Source organism: Callithrix jacchus, chromosome 7, assembly GCF_049354715.1.
Source record: "Callithrix jacchus isolate 240 chromosome 7, calJac240_pri, whole genome shotgun sequence".
NCBI classification, from domain to species: Eukaryota; Metazoa; Chordata; class Mammalia; order Primates; family Cebidae; genus Callithrix; species Callithrix jacchus.
This window is the reverse complement of record NC_133508.1, coordinates 81,322,620-81,344,181: the sequence shown is the minus strand read 5'-3', so window position 1 is coordinate 81,344,181 and position 21,562 is coordinate 81,322,620. Positions and strand designations below refer to the sequence as shown.

Genomic DNA, 21,562 nt, shown 5'->3' with positions numbered 1-21,562 from the left:
AGAGAAGAGCTGGAGGCCAAGAGGCAGACAGCTCCCCCTTCCCCTGCCCAAGGCTGGGAAGTTTAACAAGATGACACTGACCCTGGGCACCCAACCAATTCTGCTGTCTAACCTGAAGGGGGGTGCCAAGCCTTGCCCCTCCAAGGAGCTGGAGGGCACTGGAGATGGGCAGGCCCTGCACACTCCTTTGTGGCAACTGGGGAGAGCCCAAGGGAAGCAGGGAGCAGCTGAGTCCAGGCCCCTCTTGCTTCAGGGCAGAGGGCGCCAAGGGAGAAGGGATGGGATCAGAGCTAAAATTAGATCCACCAATGAAGCTCAAGGGAGGTCAAATTTTGCCATAACTCACTCTCCTCTGTAACTGATTTCCCTGACATAGGGCTAAAGAGGAGGAGGAGGAAAATCCAATGTGTTTGCCTGGAAGCCCTCAGGGCCCCCAGTGCTGGAGGTGTACAGCAGGTTGCTGGATTCTCATTTATCAGCCTTAAGAGGGATGGAGTGATAAATGCATAACCGTCCCTTTAATATTTTATGCAGGTGCTAACGCGGCTTGGCTGTCACCTTCAATGCATCACCCGAGGCTGAGAGCCCCCCTCGTCATTCCTAGCTTGCAGCCTCACAATTCCATTTCCCCACCCAAATACATCCATTTTAATATGCGCATCACAGGCAGGCAGCATGGTCACAAAGGAGCCCCACCAGCAGCAGTTCCCATGTGGTGGAACGGATGGATGACCAGCCCCAGCCTCGGCCTTTTGGCCCCCAACAGAGGGATACCCAGCAGAGGCCTGGCGACAGAGTGCCACTGTCTATGTGTCAGCTGCCTGTACCTCGGAAGCCACCTTCCAGGAGAGTGGTGGCCCGTATCCGCTTCTGCCCACACCACTCATACTCCTCAAAGCGGTTGTTGTTCTCATGCTCGATGTCCACAGCATCATCCTCAGCAATGCAGGAGCCTTCCCTCTGTGAAGAGCAGAGCAGGATCATGCTGGGCCCAGGCCTCCCCACCTGCTCCCAAGAGTCTGCAACGAAGGCACAGCTCTAGTCTCAGCTGTGGTGTGCCAGATGGGCCCTCAGCTCTAGGGCTCCTTTGAAGCAAACCAATTTAGACGTCAAAGACCTGGTCCTCTTCCCAACAGTTTTCCACTAGAGCCCAAGGGGGGAATGAGTGAGAGTGAAAGCAGAGGGAGAGTGTAGTGGACAGAAGGGAAGAAGCTGCTGAGATCACATGGAGACCCCAAGAGCCCACAGATTCGGGGGCAGTCAGCAGCTAGTGTCGGGGGAAGGGAGTAGGGAAGGAAGGTGGGTGGTGATGGCCCCTCTACCTTAGAAAGGCAATGCTCCACATGCCTACTCATCTCCTGCTCCGATCCTGCCAGGGGGCGGTTGCACAGGGGACATACCTGCCCTTCATCTTGCTTCCTCCGTTTCATTTTCCCAATCCGAGCTGCATGAAGAAACCGAAAACAAAGCACAGAACAAGGAGACGGTCACTGTAGCCCCCAGGGTCCCAGTGGAGCTGACACATCCTGACCTCTTGCCAGGCCATTAGCCTTTTTATTCAGTGCCTGATCTGGCCCTCATCTTGGAGTACCTCTTGCTCCTTTGGGGACTGGGCTTTGCCAAGAGCACCTGGGGAGGAGACTGGTGCTAACTAAGCCAGTGAGTAGGTCCACTCTTTGGCCACAGCTGGTGCAAGGTCTACCCATACCTTTCTATCGGCCATGTTCAATAAAAGTCCAATGGACAAAGACACTCCATGTTGCTAGGTCTCAATCCAGAAGGCCAAGACCATGAGCTCTTTTGGTGTCAGGAAATACAACTCTAAAGAGCATCTCTTGGCCAGAACCTAAGGTCCCTCCGGTGACCTGACTTGGCCTGTTATTCAATCATCAACTAAAACCTCTTTTGTTCCTGGGCCAAGAACCTGGAGGTACAGCTTCTAGCATCCCACCTAGAATCTCACCAGGAAGAATTTCTCGATGTCTACAAATCCCATTTTACAGAAGAGGCGACAGAGGTTCAGTGATAAAGGTAAGAGGGTCTGGGTCAGACCTTTGGCAGCCGGGTCAGAAGGCTCAGGGAACCCCGAGAAGGCAGCCCTTATTGTGCCCACCCAAACCTGTTCCATCATTTCTAATCAGTACAGAGGGGCTGGCAGGCCCTGGAGGCAGAGGGCTGCCTGCCATGTTGTCCCGCAGGGGGCTCAGTTCCAAAGTGCGCAGTGCAAGCCCACAGCACTGCTAATTAATGCTGAGCGATGCAATCATTTCTAATTAGCTCACTAATCCCTCTCTGCAGCCCTCCTGTCACTGAAGAAGGAAGGGGTCAAACAAGAAACTCTGTTTCCTCTAGTCCCTTCCAGAATGCCACAGCAGGATCAGAGATGGCTACTCTGGGACCAGATGGATGGGGAGTGGGTACAGCCAGCCAAGGAGGGAAAGGTTCCCCAATGCAGGGCCAGGAAGAACTTTCTCATGGACAGTGACCCTGATAGGAAGCTCATGAATACAAGCTACGAAGGGAACACAGGTGAGAGCTGGTATGTTACAATTTAGAGCTTCTACTGTGTGTCAAGCTCACAGCCAAGTACCTTACACAAGGTAGCTCATTTACTACCATTTCATGAAGCTAGATTGCATTATTCCATCTTAACAGATGAAGAAACCCGAAGCTTAGAGAGATCAAGGCACATGTCCAAGTAGTCAAAAAGTGGCAAAGGCAAGATAGGAACCAGGCCTGACTTCATAGCCGAGAAAGACCTCCTGTTCCAAGGGGACCCTGTAATTAAGCAGCATCCACAAATACTGGCCCCAGTGAGTGTGCTAGGGCTCCAGCACCTGCTTGTTCTGAGTCTGAGGCAGGGAGCTACTCCAACTCCAAAACAGAGCGACCCCAGAAAGACCCAAACCAAAAGGAAAGCTACCACCCTGCCAGAACTGGGCATGTAGACCCAGAGAGAAGAGACCCAGTCCATCTCTTCAATTTCCTGTTTTCACTATAGGTGATATGACTGTGTCCTAGTGCCCCACTTGATTTTGTGGACAAAGATCCAGAACTCTTCACTTTGGCTGCCCTAACTCTTAGAATCTCAGACTTAGGTAGCCTTGACACTCAAGAGCCAGGGCTAGGACCGAGAATGGATGTGAAACATAAGAAAAGCATTGAGCAAAGGACTCTGAGAGTTCTAGAAGTGTAGTATGAACCAGTGTGCCAACACAAAGCTTCCTCCCCTACCATGCCTAGAATCCAAGGGAATGCCCCCCTGGTGCTGATGATACCACAGTGATCGATGACTGGAAAAGGAAACGAATCTCATGGAATGGTCAAGAAAGGCACAATACTGGATGCACTCCTTGCTCAGGACACACAGGCCAGCAGATGATCCATTCTCCCTGGAAAGCACCCTGATGGACTGGGTTTCATCTGGAAATTCTCAGAGAAGCAAGGCAGGTTTGGTTTTTACCTTCCCGTTATCTGCTAAGGTCTGAACTAAGCTTACTAAAGTGTGGTAGGGAAGGTTCTGGTCTCTATCCAGAGGCTACGTATGAGTAGGACGAATCAACGCATTTGCCAAGGAGGTAGCATGGTGTGGTTGGAGAAACACAGGCTTTGGTGAGAAACAAACTTCAACTGAATCATGGCTCAGTTACATCCCAGCTGTGTGATTTTAAACACACCACTTTCACCTCTCGGAGCCTGTTATTCACAAAAGGTGTGTAGTACTCCTCGCAGAGGTGTTGTGAGAAGCGCGAATGGTGCTTAACATGGCGCCAGCCCATCACAAATGTTCTCCCTTTTCCAGACTAGGGCTTAGCCTGGCAGCAGAAACCAAGTGGTAAGAGCTGGGGATCTTGAACTCCGTGGCCTCTCTCACTTACCAGCTGGCCCAGAGACCCTAAACCCCTTACAGCCAACCCCCAGATACCACACCCCCGTAAGCACAAAAAGCTAGAATCATTCAATTGTATTCAGCAAACAGGAATGCTCCAGAGGTTTGAATCCAAAAGTGGGGCTGCCAGGTAGTGTATACACAGCCTGCTTTCAGAGAAGGCCTCTGAGAGCTGCCGAGCCCACGCTGATCACCTTTGTGAAATGTGGGCCGACTGATAACTCAAAGAGCCCTGGGATGAGTTAGTTCCTGTTGCCGTGGGAACTCCAGATCTCACTGTATTGTCAAGTCTCAGCAGAGAGGCTGTATTCACACTACTGGGCACTGATTAAAAACTGGAAGAAAAACATTCTCAGCGCCCTGCAGGTTTGTATAGTGAGGTCCCAGCAGTTTGCAAATTCAAAGCTGAGCTCCCGAGTAGAATTGTGTAGCTTGTTCCTCATTCTCCAGCACTTACTGCCCCCCAGGGTTCTTCGGGGCCTTTCGAGAGGTTTGGGCATGAGCTGGGAGCCATACCTCCATTAGACAGACGAGGAAACTGAGGACGGCAGCTTTGGTTTGCACATACTCAGGCGCTGTGACTGCGAAGAAGCCAATGGGCCCCAAAGTCGGAGAGACCCAGGCAAGCCGGGAGCTGCAGGCAGTGAGGGAGGGAGGAGGCCGGGGGTGGGGCGGAGGGAGGGGCCGGGCAGGACTCACCATTCAGTCGGGTCTGCCGGTTGGCTCGCACTCGCAGAAAGGTCTGGGAGAAGATCGAGGGCAGATGCAAGAAAAGAGAGCGTCAGGTGCAGCCTGGAGTCCTGGCCCCCGCCCCAGCACCGGACCCCCGACCAAGCCTGCTCCGCCCCAAACAACCCGTAAACAAACCTACTTCCTCCCTCCCGCCGGCCCCTCCGCTCCGCCGGCCGCTCCGGGCTCTCGGCATAGCCGCCGGGGGCTGCTCTAACGGGACCCCGTGGCCGCTGCGCGGTGCCGCCCCAACCCTGGCCTCCGGCGCTCTGGGCTCCACGGCCGCGAGGCCGGCGAGGGCGGCGATGCGGGCGGATTCCCCCCGGCTGCCCGGCGGCGGCGGCACTTCAGCTCCCAGCGGCGGCGGCGGCCATGTTGGCCCTGATCACGTGACCTGCCGCCGTCGCGCACTGGGGGTGAAAGTTCACGGTGCGGCTCGGGCTACCGGACCTAGACCAGGAAGCTGCCGCTTGTACTCCGGTAGCAACCAGCAGGCGCCTCCCCAGGATCCCTCCCACAGCCCGTGAAACCAACTCACTCCAGCTTTAGCGGCTGCGAAGTCCTTCCATCCCACCCCACCCCACCCCACGCTCCCTTCCGCTGCAGGGCTTCTTTCGCCCCACCGCCGGACCCCGGCTACAGGCTCCCGCCTCCTATCCCTGCCTTCCGCGCGGCTGCCCTCAGGGCAGAGGCATCACGTTGGCCGCTTTGCAGGGAGCCAGGCGTCGGAATTCCGGATCGTCCATGGGTGATTCCCGCCCAACCCCTAGGCCATTCAGTTCTGTTATTAGGGGACTCCCAACATGTCAGCTGTCTGCTGCACGGCCCCTGGAGCTCCCATAGGCACTGCATACCCACACGGCCAACACTGAACTCGATATCCTCCAAACAGCCGCCTTCGTCTTGCGTTCCCTATTCATAAGAGGAAGCCACTAAGGTGTGCCCACAGAGGAAAGTTGAGAGTCGCCCTTGATCCTACCTTCTCCATCCCTCACATTCAATCCTTTTCTAGATTTTGAAAGTCTACCTTGAAAGGTCTCTGGTTTTCCATCTCCACCTCTGTATCTCCTACTCATCCATGTCTAACTGAAAAATAGCTTTCCCTTATGTAAGAGTACATCCATCTCTTCACCCTTATAACCTGTGTAAGTTTTTATCAGTGGACTGACCACTTCAGGGTTGGGGGCGTGTGTGAGTTGTCTGGGCGAACCCAGAGCCCAGGGTGGTGCTTGGCATAGGCAGGTCAGCCCTGAGTTTTTCTTCCACGGCTGTACCCACCTTGGTTGTCGTTGCGCTCCAGTTCATAATAATCTTATGAGCGCTCTAAATTTGCAGCTGTTTCCCGTCTCATCTTTTGGTCTTCAGCTTCTCTCTCAACAACGCCTCCTCCACACTACACACAATGTGATCTTTCCAACGGGCAAAATTAACCCTCTCCTTCTTCAAATCCTTCAGTGGTTCTCCAGCGAGATCTGCAACCTGGCATACAGGCCTGCCCTTTCTGCCTCTCCAGACTCTTCTTCCCCTACTATTCTCTCCCTTTATATTCCTGACACTCAGCTTTGCAGAGCTAACTGTAGCTCTTTGAGCACTCGATAATCTGGACTTGAGGCCAGACAGCCTCTGTGCCCTCCAGTATTCTCTGCTTGGTTAACTGTTGTTCATCCCTTAGGACTCGGGCCCAGGCCTGGGTTTGTTGCCTCCTCTGAGTTTTCACAGTTGCACTGCTTCTCTCTGATCATGTATATTTTGACTATTCGTTTACATATCTGTGCCTTGTACTTGGAGGTCATCGCTAGCCATTTATCCAGCATAGCATCTTGCATGAAGGAGACATCAGTGGTAAGGGAAGAAAGACTTTATGAGATAAGCCCTGAGCCCAGTGATGGGCTGGGAAATAATCTCGGATTTAGGGCCAAACAGACTCAAGTTCAAGTCCTAACTCTGTTACTTACAATTTATATGTTCTTAGAAAAGTCACTTCTCCTTTCTAGTCCTGTTTTCTTGGTAATACATTGGAGGTGATGAATACAGTTGCTATGAGGCTTAAGTGAGGTAATGATAAAGAGGGTTAGTCAGCAGGGGCTAAGTAAATGAGAATTCAAACCAGAAACCAAGGCTGGGCACGATGGCTCATGCCTTTAATCCTAGCACTTTGTGAGGCTAACACAGGAGGATCGCTTGAGCCTAGGAGTTTGAGACCAGCCTGGGCAATATAGTGAGGCCCTGCCTCTATAAAAAACAAAACCCAGAAACCAGTACCCCCTGCTTTCAAGGCCTAGCTCAGTGATGTTAAAAATCCAACACAGGCCGGGCGCGGTGGCTCATGCCTGTAATCCCAGCACTTTGGGAGGCCGAGGCGGGTGGATCACAAGTTCAAGAGATCGAGACCATCCTGGTCAACATGGTGAAACCCCGTCTCTACTAAAGATACAAAAAATTAGCTGGGCATGGTGGTGCATGCCTGTAATCCCTCAGGAGGCTGAGGCAGGAGAATTGCCTGAACCCAGGAGGCGGAGGTTGTGGTGAGCCGAGATCGTGCCATTGCACTCCAGCCTGGGTAAGGAGCGAAACTCCGTCTCAAAAAATAATAATAATAATAAATCCAACACAGTTGAGCAACTACTACATGCCAGGCCTTGTGTAAAGAGCAAGGAATGGGATACTCAGCTAGTTCCTGGGTTGTTTTACAGCTTCATCTACTGACTTTTCTTATATTCTACTTTCTAACTAAACCAAACTGCTAGCAGGTCCCCAGATACATAATTCTGCTACACCTCTATGTTTTCTGTACATAGTGTTGGCTTTATCTGGAGTATCCTTTCTTCCTTGTCCACCAAGAGAACTCCTATTCCTTCTCTGAGTCCCTTTTCAGTCATTTCCTCCTGTGTGAAGCTTGCTCTGATTTTCCCTTCTTATACTGTGGTATTCTGGAAACTTATCCTTTATTGTTATTATTATTGTATTTTTAGCAGAGATGGGGTTTTGCCATGTTGCCCAGGCTGGTCTTGAACTCCTCAAGCAATCCACCTGCCTTGGCCTTCCAAAGTGCTGGGATTACAGGCATGACCACTGTGCCTGGCCCCTAGAAACTTATTTGTACTCCTGTGATAGCCCTTTAAACACTGGACCATAATTATCTATTTGCAAATCTAACCCCTTGAAGGCAAGGACACAGCTGAGCATGAGTGAGTACTAGATAAATGTTTGAGTAAAGGAAGGATAAGACAAGGTCCTTGCTTTGGAGAAACTCCAAGTCTAATGGAGTCAGATTCATTGTGAAAGATTAAGTATGGCCAGAATTATTTGCATCTTCTATCAAGAGCTGCATTTCCTCATCCCTTGATTATGGGCTAGCTTTGTGACTTGCTTTGCCTAATAGAAAGTGGTGGAAATGGTGTGTGAGTTCTAGATTCTAGGCCTCAAGAGGCCTTGCAGCTTTGGCATTTACCCTCTTGGTGTGACACTGCCCTGAGACTGCTAAATAAGAAAGCTAACTGAACATACTGGAGGATGAGAGGCCACACAGAAGAGAACCAAGACACCCAATCTCCCAAACATGTGGTGAGGCCATTTTGAACTTCCCAGCTTAGCCACTCCTACAGGATGAATGAGCTGCATGAGTGAGGAAATGCCCAGTCAACCCACAGAATCATAAATAATGAGTTGTGTGAAGCCAAGGTTTGGGATGTTTGTAGATAACTGAAACATACTTAAACAAATGATCACAATGTAGGGTGACAGGGGGCAATAACCAGGATACACAAGGGTCATGAGATAGCTAATCCAGAAAGGCTTCCTAGAGGAGACGATTTTTGGGCAGGATTTGGAAGGACAAAGAGAAATTTGATGGAGTGGGGTAAAACAGTCGTGTTAGTAAAAATAGCATGTGGAAAAACATGGAGGCAAGAAAGGAATGCCTCATCGAGGGAGTGGTTAGCATTGGGAGTGGTTGTGAGTTTAGTGAGCATAGCCCGTAGGTTTCATGGAGGACTGTATTTGGAATGGAAGCTGGAAATATAGGTTGAATCTACAACACAGAAGGCCTTGCTGCCTTGATAAGGAGTTTATCTTGTAGAACACAACCTAGCTTGGTTTGTCCTTAAGGAGGTGTGAACAGGGTCTTCGGTCTTAACCTGGGCTTCAGAGATCTCTAAGTGGTACTGAGACGGGCTCTACAGCTTTCCTAACTTTCTGAAGTTGTATGTATAATACTGCATGTGTGTGTGTGCCTGTGTGGTAAGTAGAAATGTGTATTTTTTTTTTTTTTTTTTTTGAGATGTAGTCTCACTCTGTTACCCAGGCTGGAGTGCAGTGGCGCAATCTCAGCTCACTGCAACCTTGGCCTCCTGGGTTCAAACAGTCCTCTGCCTCAGCCTCCTGAGTAGCTGGGATTATAGGCACCCGCCACTACACCTGGCTGATTTTTTAAATATTTTTAGTAGAGACGGGGTTTCACCATCTTGGCCAGGCTGGTCTTGAATTCCTGACCCCATGATCCACCCCCCTCAGCCTCCCAAAGTGCTGGGATTACGAGTATGAGCCACCATGCCTGGCCATATGTGTATATTTTTAGGCAAGAGAGTCCATAGCTTTCCTCACAGTCTCTAGGAGATAGAAGAAATACTACATTTGTGGGGAGGAAGGTGGATCAGGGAGTTGAGGCATTGTTGCCTGATGGTTACTCTTTCCTAGTTCAACAGATGGCAAGGCACGTCCTGTGAGTGAAGTACAGAGGATAGGCCTCTGAAGGTGGGCCTCTGTCTATTCCTCTGGACCAGAATGCTCTGGAACAAAGCCTTGTCTCTGTTCCCTCTCAGATCAGAATTCCCTGGGGTTATCTGGATCGGGGCAGTGTCTCCCAGGGGTTTATTGGGGCTTCCTCTCAGAAACTAGGGCTCCCTTAGAGAGGGCAGGGATCCCTTCCCAGGGCTTGCACTTTGGGCTATGAAGTTTGAGTTTCATGCAAAGGCATTTGGCAGAGGCTGTGTCCAGCCATGCTGGGCACCCTACTCTCCAAGCTTTGCACCCTGTGCTAGGCCAGGCTGTGTCAGCTGGAAGGAAAGGGTGCAGAGAGAACTTTCCCTAACTCCCATCCAGGGCTCTGGTGTGCCAGCAGGGACCCTGTTTCTCTACCCTAGCTTACAGGACCCTGCAGCCCTGTTTTTCCATGTCAGATCAGGGCTATTCTTCCCTTCTCACACAGGGCCTCCCTGAGAAGCCCTGTTGCTATTTAGACAAATGTTCTGTGGAACAGCTTCTGTTTTCTTTCATCTGATGGCTCTGGGGTTCTCAAAGGCAGGGCTCTGTCTCTCCTTAGACAAAAGTTTTGGGGGAAGTTCTTGGCCCTTTCTACTCCAGAGAATGTCCATCTGTAGCTAAGATGCTCCCCTTAGGCCCCTGTGCTCTGAGCTTGTAGGACAGTGTGATGACTCCCTTCCTGTTTGCCCAAGACACTCACAGGCAGTGTCTGTCTGTCTCTCCATCTGGGCCTGATATCAAGGTTTGACGGAATTGAATGGTTATTTGCTTAAGGTATCGTGCTTTTGAAGTCTAAAATCTTCAAGTGATTCTGGGCTATGTATATGGGTCTCTCATGAAACCAAACCCCATAGGATACTTCCTGACGGACAGAATGATTCAGAGTTACTCAGAGCTCATGTGACCATCTCTCCCTAAAATCCATCTATTTAAGGCCTATTCTCTGGTACCTATGCCTCCTGAGTTCATTTAGGGGCACTCGACACAGAGGGAACAAAACAGTTCAGGCCTCTCCTGTAGCCTGCGGGGGAGAGGAGGAGTTAGCACCAGGCATGCCACCGAAGCTCTCCCCCAGGAGAGCTTGCTTCTCATGGCCACCCGCCACCCCTCCTCACCTGGTATCTGTCTGAGTGGTGGAGGTCGTCAGTGGCAGATGAGTGGGGTGATGCTGTTGGAGACTCTCCTTCCCTCTTGATGGAAGCAGACAACAGGAGGGACTGGAAGAAGAAAAAGGACCTGTGGCCTCAGGCTGAATGAGACCTATAGTCAGTCCCTAGAGTTCCCAGTCCCATGGAGCTTTGGGGAGCCAGGCAAAGAGAAGGAGGCTGAGGGATAGAAGGACCACTCTTGAGATTCTGAAGGCATGGGGTCGAGTCCTGGGAGTGTGGTTGTGAGAGAGGATGGCTTGGTTTTAGGGATGGGTAGAGACTGCCTGAGGGACCCTGCTTAGGCTAACCTCTGCCCCAGTGGGGCAGGACTTGCAGTCCACTCCCAGTGGAGACTATATATGCTTTGTTTTCCCTTGGAGAGCAAAGATGCTAGGATCCCCATAAAGGGTTGGGGATAAAGCCATATACCCGCTACCCTGCCTGCCCTTAATACAGGCTGATGGCAGCCCTACAATGGAGACAGTAAATTAAATAGTATGTGAGTTTCCCACCTGCAGCTAGGGATGTATGCTGGTCCATTTATCCTGGCGCTATGGTGATGACCCCAGCAAAAACCCCAGCAAAACTAATCCCCCCATGCCAATCTCGTATGGCCTCTTCTACATACGCCTGCAGTTTAGATTAATAAACTGTCTGCTTGAAATGTGTGCGAGCACCACAATTCTAAATACCACATGGCACGTTCTGCCTGAGAGCCAGCTCTTGCCAAGGCCTGTTCAGCTACAAACTGGGGGCCTGGAGGCCTGAAAGCAATCCATACTTCCTCCCCCCATCTTCTCCAGCCTGTAAGCTCTGAGCCGGAAGCACACAATTCCCTAGGAGTCCTCCCCAGCTTAGAAAACCACACCAAATCGCCAGTGACAGGCCAAAGAAAGCAATTTGGGAAAGATGGAGCAGCCATTTATCCTTCATCTCTGGCTGAGCCTTAGGATGTGACCCGCATGCGGTGGCCACGCTGCGCATCCTCAGACAAGGGCCCTGGAAAGGGAAGAGACAGCTGCTGGTCTGGCAGGGCTCCCTGACTTGCCCACACCCCAGGAGCTGGAGGAGAGAAGAGGCTGGAAAGGGCCTGCGCAGGATTCTCTGCAACTTAGAGCTCCTTCTTCACCCACCCAAGCTCAGTGGGAGGCCTCTTGGGTGACCCAGCCCCCAGCTCAGAAAGGAGGTGCTGCTCTCAGTCAATGTTTTTCTTCTTTGGTCCCAAGGAAGATGCTAAGGAGGGGAAACAGTGTGGGTCACCCCGACCGCTGGCCCAAGAGAAAGCAGTTTGTGTGCTTTCTCTCTCATTCTCTCTAGGTTAGAAGCCCTGAGAGGCCTCAGCATTACACCTGGGGCAAGTGGAATAAAAAAAGGTCACTGGCGCTTTTTAAACATGGACCAAAAAGCAGTAAAATGTGTTTTGAAAAAAAAATCCCGGCATTAAATCATGACTTTTTGCCTGGCTCTTCGCCTCATTAAAAGTGGCCTTTTGGAAGGTAAAATTATCATTGTAAGCGATAAGATCTTTAAGAAAATAATTCACGGCTTCTTCACCCTTTAATATGATAGCCGCCACCGGCTAATTTTTTTCTTAATGGCAACGAGGCTATCAATCTTGTCGAAGGCCCCTCACCCTCTCCTCCTCCTCCCTCCCTCCTTCTCCCTGTCCTTTCAGTCTCTTGCTTGAACCTTTCTCTCTCTCTCTCTCTCTCTCACCTCTTCCACTCATGACCTGCTTCCCTAAAGCCTAGGTCAAGGCCAGGGGTAGACCCTGAACTGCTCAGCTTTGAGGGTGAGAGCATATATCTGGAAGTAGGTGAGCAAGTGTCCCTTGTCTGTGTCTGATGGTCAGTATACCTGCGTCTGTGGTTTCAGGACACATGTTTAAGACTTCCTATGTGTGTACCCTGATCTGAGTGTGTGTATGGGTCTGCATATGTGGGGAGCTAGGGATGGAGGTAGATTGTGTCTGCCAGGGGTTTGTCCTTAGACTACAGGCCTTACTGATGTCCAAGTCCCCAGCCCTGCCAGCCATGCTCAGGTGTCAGATGTCACCTATGATGGCGGACTTGGAAACTTGTCTGTGACTTTCCTGAAACACACCACTAAATGCTGCAGGCTGGGCCACACTCAGTGAGTGTAGCTCCCTACCTCTGTGAGTCTGCAGCTGCCTGCTGCCCCTCCCCCCGTCTCCCCTTTCTCTTTGGGGCTTTGCCTCCTTGGCCAAGGCCTACACCCACCCAAGGCTGGGCTAGGCGCTCTGCTCCTCCTCTCCCAGATCCATTCCCACACTTTTGAAAGGCCTGCAGGGCATTTGGGCCTACCCCATGGAGGTGATGCTTGTCACTCTGGCTCCTTTCCCAAATTCCCCTCTTAGACATCACCAGTGACTGCAGTGAGCTCCTTCTCCAGGCTTCCCCTGTTTGACCACTGACCACCTGATACATTTAGAAACATGCTTCCTTAGGATCCTGAGATGCCATGCTCTCCTGTGCCCCTCCCAACACGCTGAACGTTCTCCTCTGTCTCCTTCCCTGCCTCCTGTACCTTATCTTGTCGCCAAGTGCAGGAGGCTCCCAGATTCTTGTCTTGGCTTTTGCTCTAATCTCTCCATTCACTCTCCTTCACTGATTCCACCCATTCCCAAATCTTCCACAGTCATCCCTCACTCCCTATAAAATGGGCTAGGGATGGCTTCCCTTTCTGAATAATTCTGGGAAAAAGGATGTAGCCTTCTACCGAGGAGTGGGGAAGGGGATACTCAGTGAGTAAAGGTTTGGTTCTCCTCCCCGTGTATCCATCCCTTCAAAACCACCTTTGGGGAAGTAGTACCCACTGTGTCTATGGCCATCTATGGGGAGCTCTTGGTACAGATGTCATTGTGCTATAAGGCCTCTGGCCCCTTCTTTGAGCCAGATACTTGCTCTTCATTTTTCCTTTCTCCATCTGATGCTTTCAAGTCTTTCCCCCATAGGATTTGTTCAGAGAGGCAGACTGGCTCCCCAAATGAGTCCAGCCTCTTCCTTGGCTCCTTGTTGCTCTCAGGACAAAGCACACACACACACGCACGCACGCACGCACGCACGCATACACACCACCCTATCTATCCCCCATAGTTTGGCTTCTGGGGCCCTGCACTGTCTGTCTTGACCTGCATTTCTTTTTTTTTGAGTTGGAGTCTCATTCTGTTGCCAGGATGGAGTGCAGTGGCATGATCTTGGCTCACTGCAACCTCTGCCTCCCAGGTTGAAGCGATTCTCCTGCCTCAGCCTCCTGAGTAGTTGGGACTACAGGCACGTACCACCATGCCCAGCTAATTTTTGTATTTTTAGTAGAGACCGGGTTTCATCATGTTAGGCAGGATGTTCTCGATCTCTTGACCTTGTGATCCACCCACCTCAGCTTCCCAAAGTGCTAGGATTACAGGTGTGAGCCACCGTGCCTGGCCATTTCTTTATTTTTCTTCATCTGCTATAGCTCACTTTCTTCCTTTGAGTCTTCTCACCCTTAGTGTCTGGGTCGCCCCCATCTCCCAGGCCATTCTTAGCTCTGACCCCTCTCCTGGCTGGAAGAGGATGAAGTTAGATGAGCATACCTTCACACACACACACACACACACACACACACACACACAGCACAGCCCTAGGCCTCAGGATGACGTTCAAGACCTGGAGATAGTTGAGGACACTAGAAAAGCTGGAGACAGTTGAGGATACTAGAAAAGCTCCTTTTTCTTAGGAGGAATCAGTTCTGGGTAGGCCTAGGTTAGTATGGGCAGGAGGAAAACATGTAATTGGCCACCTACCTTGGGGGTGCCTGGAGCCATGGCATCCTTCAGAAGGGAATTCTTGCTGCCAAGAAAGAAGAGAACAGGGTGACCATTCTACCTGCTGCCCAGGGCATGCAAGGGTAGAGTAGCAAGAACACTCCAAAAACAGAGAAGGCATAGCCAGCCTAGCCCAGCCCAGCTCAGCCAAGCTCCACCCAGTCCTTTCAATCCCAGTGGTCCAGCCTAGCTCAGCCTCTCTCATGGACCAAGGGCTAGTGCTGGCCCCGGGGAGGGAGACACAGACACTAGGCATGGTCGACTCACCAGTGGCTCTGAGAAAGCGCTTTACCTGACTCCTGGTATCAGCCCTGAAGATCCTGCCTGTCCTGGAGGCCTCCTTCTGTCCACCCCTTGTCCCCAGCCCACTCTTAGCTCCTGTGGGATTGGGGTGATGGAGCTGACATGGTTCTTGTCAATTCTCCCTCCAACATGCTGCAAACTGTGTTAGGCCAGGAATGATCTCCCCCTGATTCAATTTGTCAGCCCCAGGCCCTCCGGCATTGGGCGCGGCAGGCGGGCGGGAGCTGGGCCCTGAAATATGGTGGGTGGCTCAGAGCAGGCAGGGGCTGGGGTGGGAGGTGATGGATGGGCTGTGGGGGAGGCGAGGACTGTGTTTAATAACAAAATTGGTATGCAAGGCCACATCCTGCGCTAAGCATGAGTGATCCAGAGCCACAAAGTATTACAAATCCCCGCTAAACAGATGCTGACAATGGAACAAGACTTATCAAATCAGATCCACTTCAGAAACATTAATATCCCTGTTCCTGTCCCTCCCTGCCTGCCACCCCCACTGCACTCGCCACATCTGTGCTCACATTCATGCGCGTGCACTCACATACACACACACATACATGCTCACAGAAGTGCTGGCTGATGAATGCACAGAGGCAGACGCAGCACATTCACACAGGGTCCCTGCACAGACATATATCCAAGGTAGAATGCATGGGGCACATAGGGACTTACTGAGTGTGGACATAAGGAACACCCACAGATGAGCTCAGGCACCCACAGGGCCAGATACAGACATACCGGACATGCCCGCAGAAGCACAGGCAGATTCGGATGCAGCAGTGACTCTCAGTGGGGGACAGGGGAGAAGCGGAAGGGATGTTTCCTGCCCAGGGGACATCTAGCAATGTCTGGAGACATTTTTGGTTGTCAAAACGTGATCGGAGGGAGGGGAGGTTGCTACTGGCATGTATTAGGTAGAGGATGTTAAACAGGACAGCCTCTCACAGCAAACAATTATCTGACCCCAAATGTCAACTGTGCCGAGGTTGAGAAACCCCAGTATAAAGATGCACACACATAGACCTGTAGACTTCCTATAATTCTGCCAACAGGCACACACATACAAGCGGTCACACCTGTAGACTCAGACATATACAGATGCACAGGGCCACAGAGGCATATTCCCAGACACATGTCCATAAAGACAGATTCACGGCCCGGCACAGTGGCTCAAGCCTATAATTCTAGCACTTTGGGAGGCTGAGGCGGGCAGATTACCTGAGGTCAGGAATTTGAGACCAGCTTGGCCAACATGGTGAAACCCTGTCTCTACTAAAATTACAAAAATGAGCCGGGCGTGGTGGCAGGCTCCTGTAATCCCAGCTACTCAGGAGGCTGAGGCAGAAGAATTGCTTGAATCCTGGAGGAGGAGGTTGCAGTGAGCCAAGATTGTGCCATTGCACTCCAGCCTGGGCAACAAGAGCAAGACTTTGTCTCAAAAAAAAAAAAAGATTCACAACAGCCACACAGACTAGATGCGAGCTGCTCATGTGCACAAGTCCAATAAACACATGCATAGAGATGGACACCTGTGTGTACCAACACATACCCAGACACACATGTACCCACAAATGTCAGCCCCAGGCGCACACACACACAGCATACGTACGTCACAGTGTGGGGGCCACCAGGCCTAGAGTGAGGCCAAGGTCTGAGTGTAAAAACAGAGCTGTCAGCCAGTCTAATCACACAGTGGGAGCATCACAGATTAGGAAGAACAGGTTCTGTTCAATTATGTTTTGCTCATAAATGGTTCATGCCAGCCCTGATGTAGGCACTGGGGATTCAAGGAGGACACAGAGCTGCTTTTGAGAAGCAACTAGTTTTTGAGTTTATGGCTTTTATCATTCCTTCACTCCTTTATTCACTCAGTAAACAAATACTGTCATCACCATTTCTGGTACTTCCATACCAGGGGCATCTACTGCACAACACCATGCTTGCTCTGCCCTGGTCTAGAATATGAGTATTATCTCCAGTTGGGTCAGGTGGCAGCAGAAAAGGAATGAATAATGATTGGGCACCCGCTGTATGTGACAGATGCAGGCTTTAATACGTGTTATCTCATTGAAACGTCACAAAATCTCTACAAAGTTGAACCAGGTCAAATATCATCTTTGTGTTGACACAGTCTGAGGAGGGCTTGGGATTTGCGTTGGTGTCTGGCCAAGTCCACAGTGCTGGCTTTTAACTGCCTGTGCTGCCTCCCTAAAGATACTCAGGGCTTAGGATAGAGGGCAGAATCCAATTCTTTCTCTTTGGTTGCTGTGTGACTTTGGGGAGGGAACTGCTGACTCTGGGCTTCTGTTTGCTCTGTTAGTGAACAGAAACAGGGACATTCAGGGTCAGAACGTCCAGCCTGTCACTTTTGATCCACTCCGCTGGATCTTTTCCCAGCAACACTCTTCACTGTCCCTTGCATTGGATTGGGACTACCTGAGGCTCCTTGCCTTTCTCTGAGCAAGGGACCCCCTCCCTGTCTTCCGGTCAACAACCTGATTACCTCTCAGTGTGCTTGGCCCCCCAGAGACTGAGGAGTCTGCTGAAGGCCTGCCTCGTAGAAGAGAGGTCTGAGGCCCGCAGCTGTAGGCAGGCTGGCTCCCGCCCAGCTCATCAGCTCTGCCTTCCCTTGGTCCCTCCCTGTTTCCACAGCCCGCCCCCAACGATTTCCTCCCTTGCTCAGTCACTCGCTGCCTAGTGATCCATGGGTTTTAAATTATAACTGGGACCCAGGAAACGCGTTCCTAAGTACAATATTCATGGGCTGGGCTGACACTTTTAATTAAGGTGATTTACACTGAATTATCCTTGGAAATAAAGAAATGGTGCGCTGCCCGGGAATAAACCATCATCACCAGCCGCCTTTGTAAGTTACACTTCGTTTTAATCTATTTGGGGAATTGTTTATCTAGTTCATTACCCAACCAAACACCGAGGCCGGCCTTAAATAAGGCTTAAGCGGGGGTGGGGGCACTGCCATCTCCACACCCTGCCTCTCCTCTAGAGTCACCCAGCCTCCCTCTGGCTTCTTTCAGTCCTTTTAAAGTGCTGGCCAGAGAGCTGGCTTCCCAGCCCAGAGGCCAGATCTTGGGTGGCTCCAGAAGCCTCCCAGAGAATATCTCTTTCTAAGTTCAGGCCCCACCAAGCCAAGCCCCACTTTTAGCTTTGTGCAATCTCTCCATGCCCAGGCTCCTTCATCTCTCTGGGTGGAAACTCCTGCCTGAGGGCCACTGGGAAGTCTGGAGGCCAACCCTCCTCCACACCCCACCCATCAACCTCCAGCCCCCATCTCTCTATGTCCCTGTCTGTCTCTCCATACATCCAGTGCCTCCCCATCACCATCCCAGTGTCCCTTCCTTCCCTCAGACACTTGCTTCTCTGTTACCATCACTCTCCCAGTCATCCAAATTAGAAAGCTTCCTCCCAATAAGCACCCTAACTAAGTCCTGTGGCTTCTTCCTCCACCTGGTCTCTTGTCATTCCCTCTTCTGAATCCCCACTGCCACTGTCACTGTCCTGGGTCAGCCTCACCAACTTTCCTCTGGACCCCGCCCAACCTCCTCTCTTGTCTCTCTGCTTCTACACTCAACCCACACTCCACACTGGCCTCGAAACCATGCCCCTCCTGCTTGTCTCTCTCTGACCAAGCTTCACCCTGGCTCATGAATGTTCAGCTTACTCTCCACCCCATCGAGAATGCCCTCCAGCACTAAAGGCCCTCCACAATCTGTCCTCCATCTAACTTTGCCCTCCTTGTTCTACCTGGCCAAGTCCTGGGGTCTATTGGAGCCCCTGTGCAGGACTGAGAAGGGGAAAGATAAAGGGTGGGGTGAGGCAGAGAGTGCTGGCACAACCTCTGATCTCAAATTGAAAAATGCTTTGAAAAGTTTAAGGACTTTGCCAATGGAAGTTCTGACTGCTCTTCCTATGTCTGTATGCCCATGTACCTATGGGAATGACATCCATGGGACATGGCTTCTTTCAGGGTGTGTGTGTGGGGGCACATCTGTGTGTTGGAATGGGGGTGTGTGTGCACCTGTGTGTCCTGTATATGTTTGCGCCTGTATCTGAAACACAGCCAGTCCTAGCTCTGGAACTGGAAGGTCCCTGCTTCTCTCTCTGAGCCGGTGAGTGTGTCTGAAATAGCAGCCTGCTCCTAGAGGGACCTGCTCTGTGCTGTTGGGCAAAGGGAGGCAGAAGGCAGAACACCAGGCCAGTCTGAAGAGCCCCTTAGGCAGGAGTCAAGTGGCGGGGGGACCTGTCCAGGTTGATGGAGGGCACCTGGTGGCAGCATCCACAGACGCAGGAGCTGGCTAGGCTGAGGAAGGCCAGGGAGGGCAAAGGAGGCAACAGAGGCAAAGGCAGTGTAGGAGAGAAAAGGGGACAGTTGGAGGAGAGAAGAGGAAGGAGCCAGTAGGGGGAAGAAGGGCGCAGCAGAGAGGAATGGAGAGGGGAGGGGAGGGAGAGCTGGGGAGAAAGCCTCCAACCACAGTGTGTTGGTGGATGGAGCTGCCCTCATTTGGGCTCTACCAGGAACCTGGAAGTGAGGCACACACACCCTCCTGCAGGCCTCAGTTTCTCCATCTGTGAAATGGCTGGTCTCAGGCCCCTCTGCTCGGGGAGCTGATGGTGGGGAGTGGAGATGGGGTTTTAGAAGCCCCAGTGTGTTGTCTTTTCCCAACCTCCTCTGCAGTCCCGGTTTCCGGAGAGCGGGCAGGGGCGGAGCAAGGGCAGCCGAGGCTGGGGCCCTCTCCGCGCTCCCCGCTGCGCGGCCGTCAGCCCGGAGGGAGCTGACACGCTCCTTGGGAATTTATCACGCACCCAATTACAATGTTAATTGGCAAGTTCCTGAAATCAATTAATTCGCAAATTTTTTCCAATTAAAAATCCAGATAAATCACGAGGGCGGCGGCGGGCCGGTCCAGCCTGCAGTCCGGTGGGCGAAGCGGCCGCAGGGAGGGAGGGCGAGAGAAGCGAGGGGAGGGGGCGCGGGCGCGGCTGCCCTTGAACGCCTTTGCCGGCCGGTCCGACTGTCAGCGCGCCGGGCGCGGCGGGGCCGAGACAGATAAAACCATCGACCCGTCGCCGCCAGCGCTTCGGCTTTATCGATCCGACGGGAATTTCACTTGCTGTGCAGATCCCGCTGTCCGGCTGTCAGACACCCGGTTGGAGGGGGGCGCGTGCTGGGGGCGCAGGGCGTGCACGTTCGGAGCGGGTATGGGCGTAGGGTGCTGGGCCGGGCCGCGACGTGAGGGCTACAGATGCGGGGACGCAAGACAGAGCCGCGAGAGGCATGGAGCTCGGGGCGGGGAAATGGAAAAGGGGGATGCTCTGGGAGGATGTGGGGGACGAGGGGTTGCGCAGGGTAGTGGGTGGGGGTGTGGAACAAGGAAGGCTGTTGGCAGAAGTGCATGCCCTGGACACTGCAGGTGTGGAGCACCTGGGACTGCACTGTAGAGTGGCCCTCACGGAGGAGGCAGAAAAGCGAGCTGGGGCCCCCATTCTCCAGGCTTTTAGGGGCACACTGCTTTTACAAGGCTGGGCAGGCCCCTCTATCCTCTGCCTCTATTCTCTGACCCTGTTAGTAGAAGTCCTCCTCTGGGAGCAAATTAAACAGGACCCTTCCTGGACAGCCAAAATATGGAACTCAACTGCAGAAGGATTTTTTTTTTCCACTTTCTGCCACTGGCAGGCCAATCCCAGGTGTGTGTGTGGGGTGGTGGGGATGGGGAGTGATTAAAAGCATGGGTACTGGAGTCAGATTACTTTAGGTTTGAATCTTATCTTCATCACTTACTAGCTGTGCAATCTTAGAGATGTCACTTAACTCCTCTGCACCTCAGATTCTTCCTCTGTAAAATGGGAGCAATTATTATTTCCTACTTCAGAGGGTTGTTGTGAAGATTAAATAAATTAATGCAGTGTAAAGCATTTGGCACATAGTGCTCAACAAGCATTATTATTATTACCACTAGTATAGTCTTCTATGCCTATGGATTCTTGGCATAGAAGATGGATGGCTTCAACTGGTAGGGCTTATAGAGCTTAATTCTCCTCCCTTGAGTGCGAGCTGGACTTGATGACTTGCTCCTAATGAACAGAATAGAACAGAGTGGAAGCAATAGTGTGTGACTTCCCAAAGTAGATCATAGGAAGCACTGTGGCTTCTTCCTTAGTCCTCTCTTGGATTTCATGCTCTGTGGGAAGTCAGCTGCCATGTCATAGGGCTATTCAAGCTGTCCTATGGAGAGACCCACATGTGGGGGAATTGAGGCAGAAAAGGAGGCAGATATCCTGCCAATAGCCACGTGAGTGAGCATCTTGGAAACAGATCCTGCAGTCTCAGTCAGATCTTCAGGTGACTGTTTCCTTGGTGGACATCTTGACTGCAGCTTCATGAGAGATTCCAAGCCAGTAGCAGCAACCACCCACAACCATCCAGCCAAGCTGTTCCCAAATTGATGACCACAGTAATGGAGATTATAAATGTGTGTTGTTTAACTGCTATGTTTTAGGATAATTTGTAACACAGCGATACATGACTAAATATTTCTTCCTTCAAAATTCAGCTCAGGCCTCACCTTCCTGAGGAAGCCTTCTGTGCTCTGTGCTGGGTTTGGTGCCTCCCTGACACCCCACAGCTCCAGTTCTTCCTGTATAGCAGTCTCTATCCCTCTGGGTTTCTACTACCCAACCCTCCTTACCCTCATGCTATGAACTTCCAAGGGCAGGGATCATTCTGATTCACTGTGGGATCCCCTGCACTCTGCATGGAGATTCAGTGAGAAGGCAGAAGGAGGATCAGTCAAGTCTGATGACTTGAACTGAATAAGGGGTGGGGCTGGGAGGAGCGGGGCAAGCTGTCCCTCGGTAGCAGATTATATTTTCCAAAGATGGTTGCAACCATAT

General features: G+C 51.7%; 1 protein-coding gene across 13 annotated transcripts in view; it reads right to left on the bottom strand.

Moving 5' to 3' along the window:
* RNF220 (ring finger protein 220) overlaps positions 1-21,562 on the bottom strand; it is a 257,437-nt gene that overhangs the window by 14,610 nt on the left and 221,265 nt on the right. For 7 of the 13 annotated variants that reach the window (XM_078331528.1, XM_035251202.3, XM_078331527.1 and 4 more), the window contains exons 4-8: positions 14,333-14,378; positions 10,495-10,596; positions 4,589-4,631; positions 1,323-1,444; positions 828-960 (exon numbers count right to left, since the gene is read on the bottom strand). In XM_078331528.1, the coding sequence (XP_078187654.1) occupies positions 828-960; positions 1,323-1,444; positions 4,589-4,631; positions 10,495-10,596; positions 14,333-14,378 (446 nt within the window). Of the gene's footprint in view, positions 1-827; positions 961-1,322; positions 1,445-4,588; positions 4,632-4,760; positions 5,002-10,494; positions 10,597-14,332; positions 14,379-21,562 lie in introns of those variants that run through there. The other 6 variants (XM_035251205.3, XM_078331531.1, XM_054259271.2 and 3 more) reach the window with 2 other exon arrangements.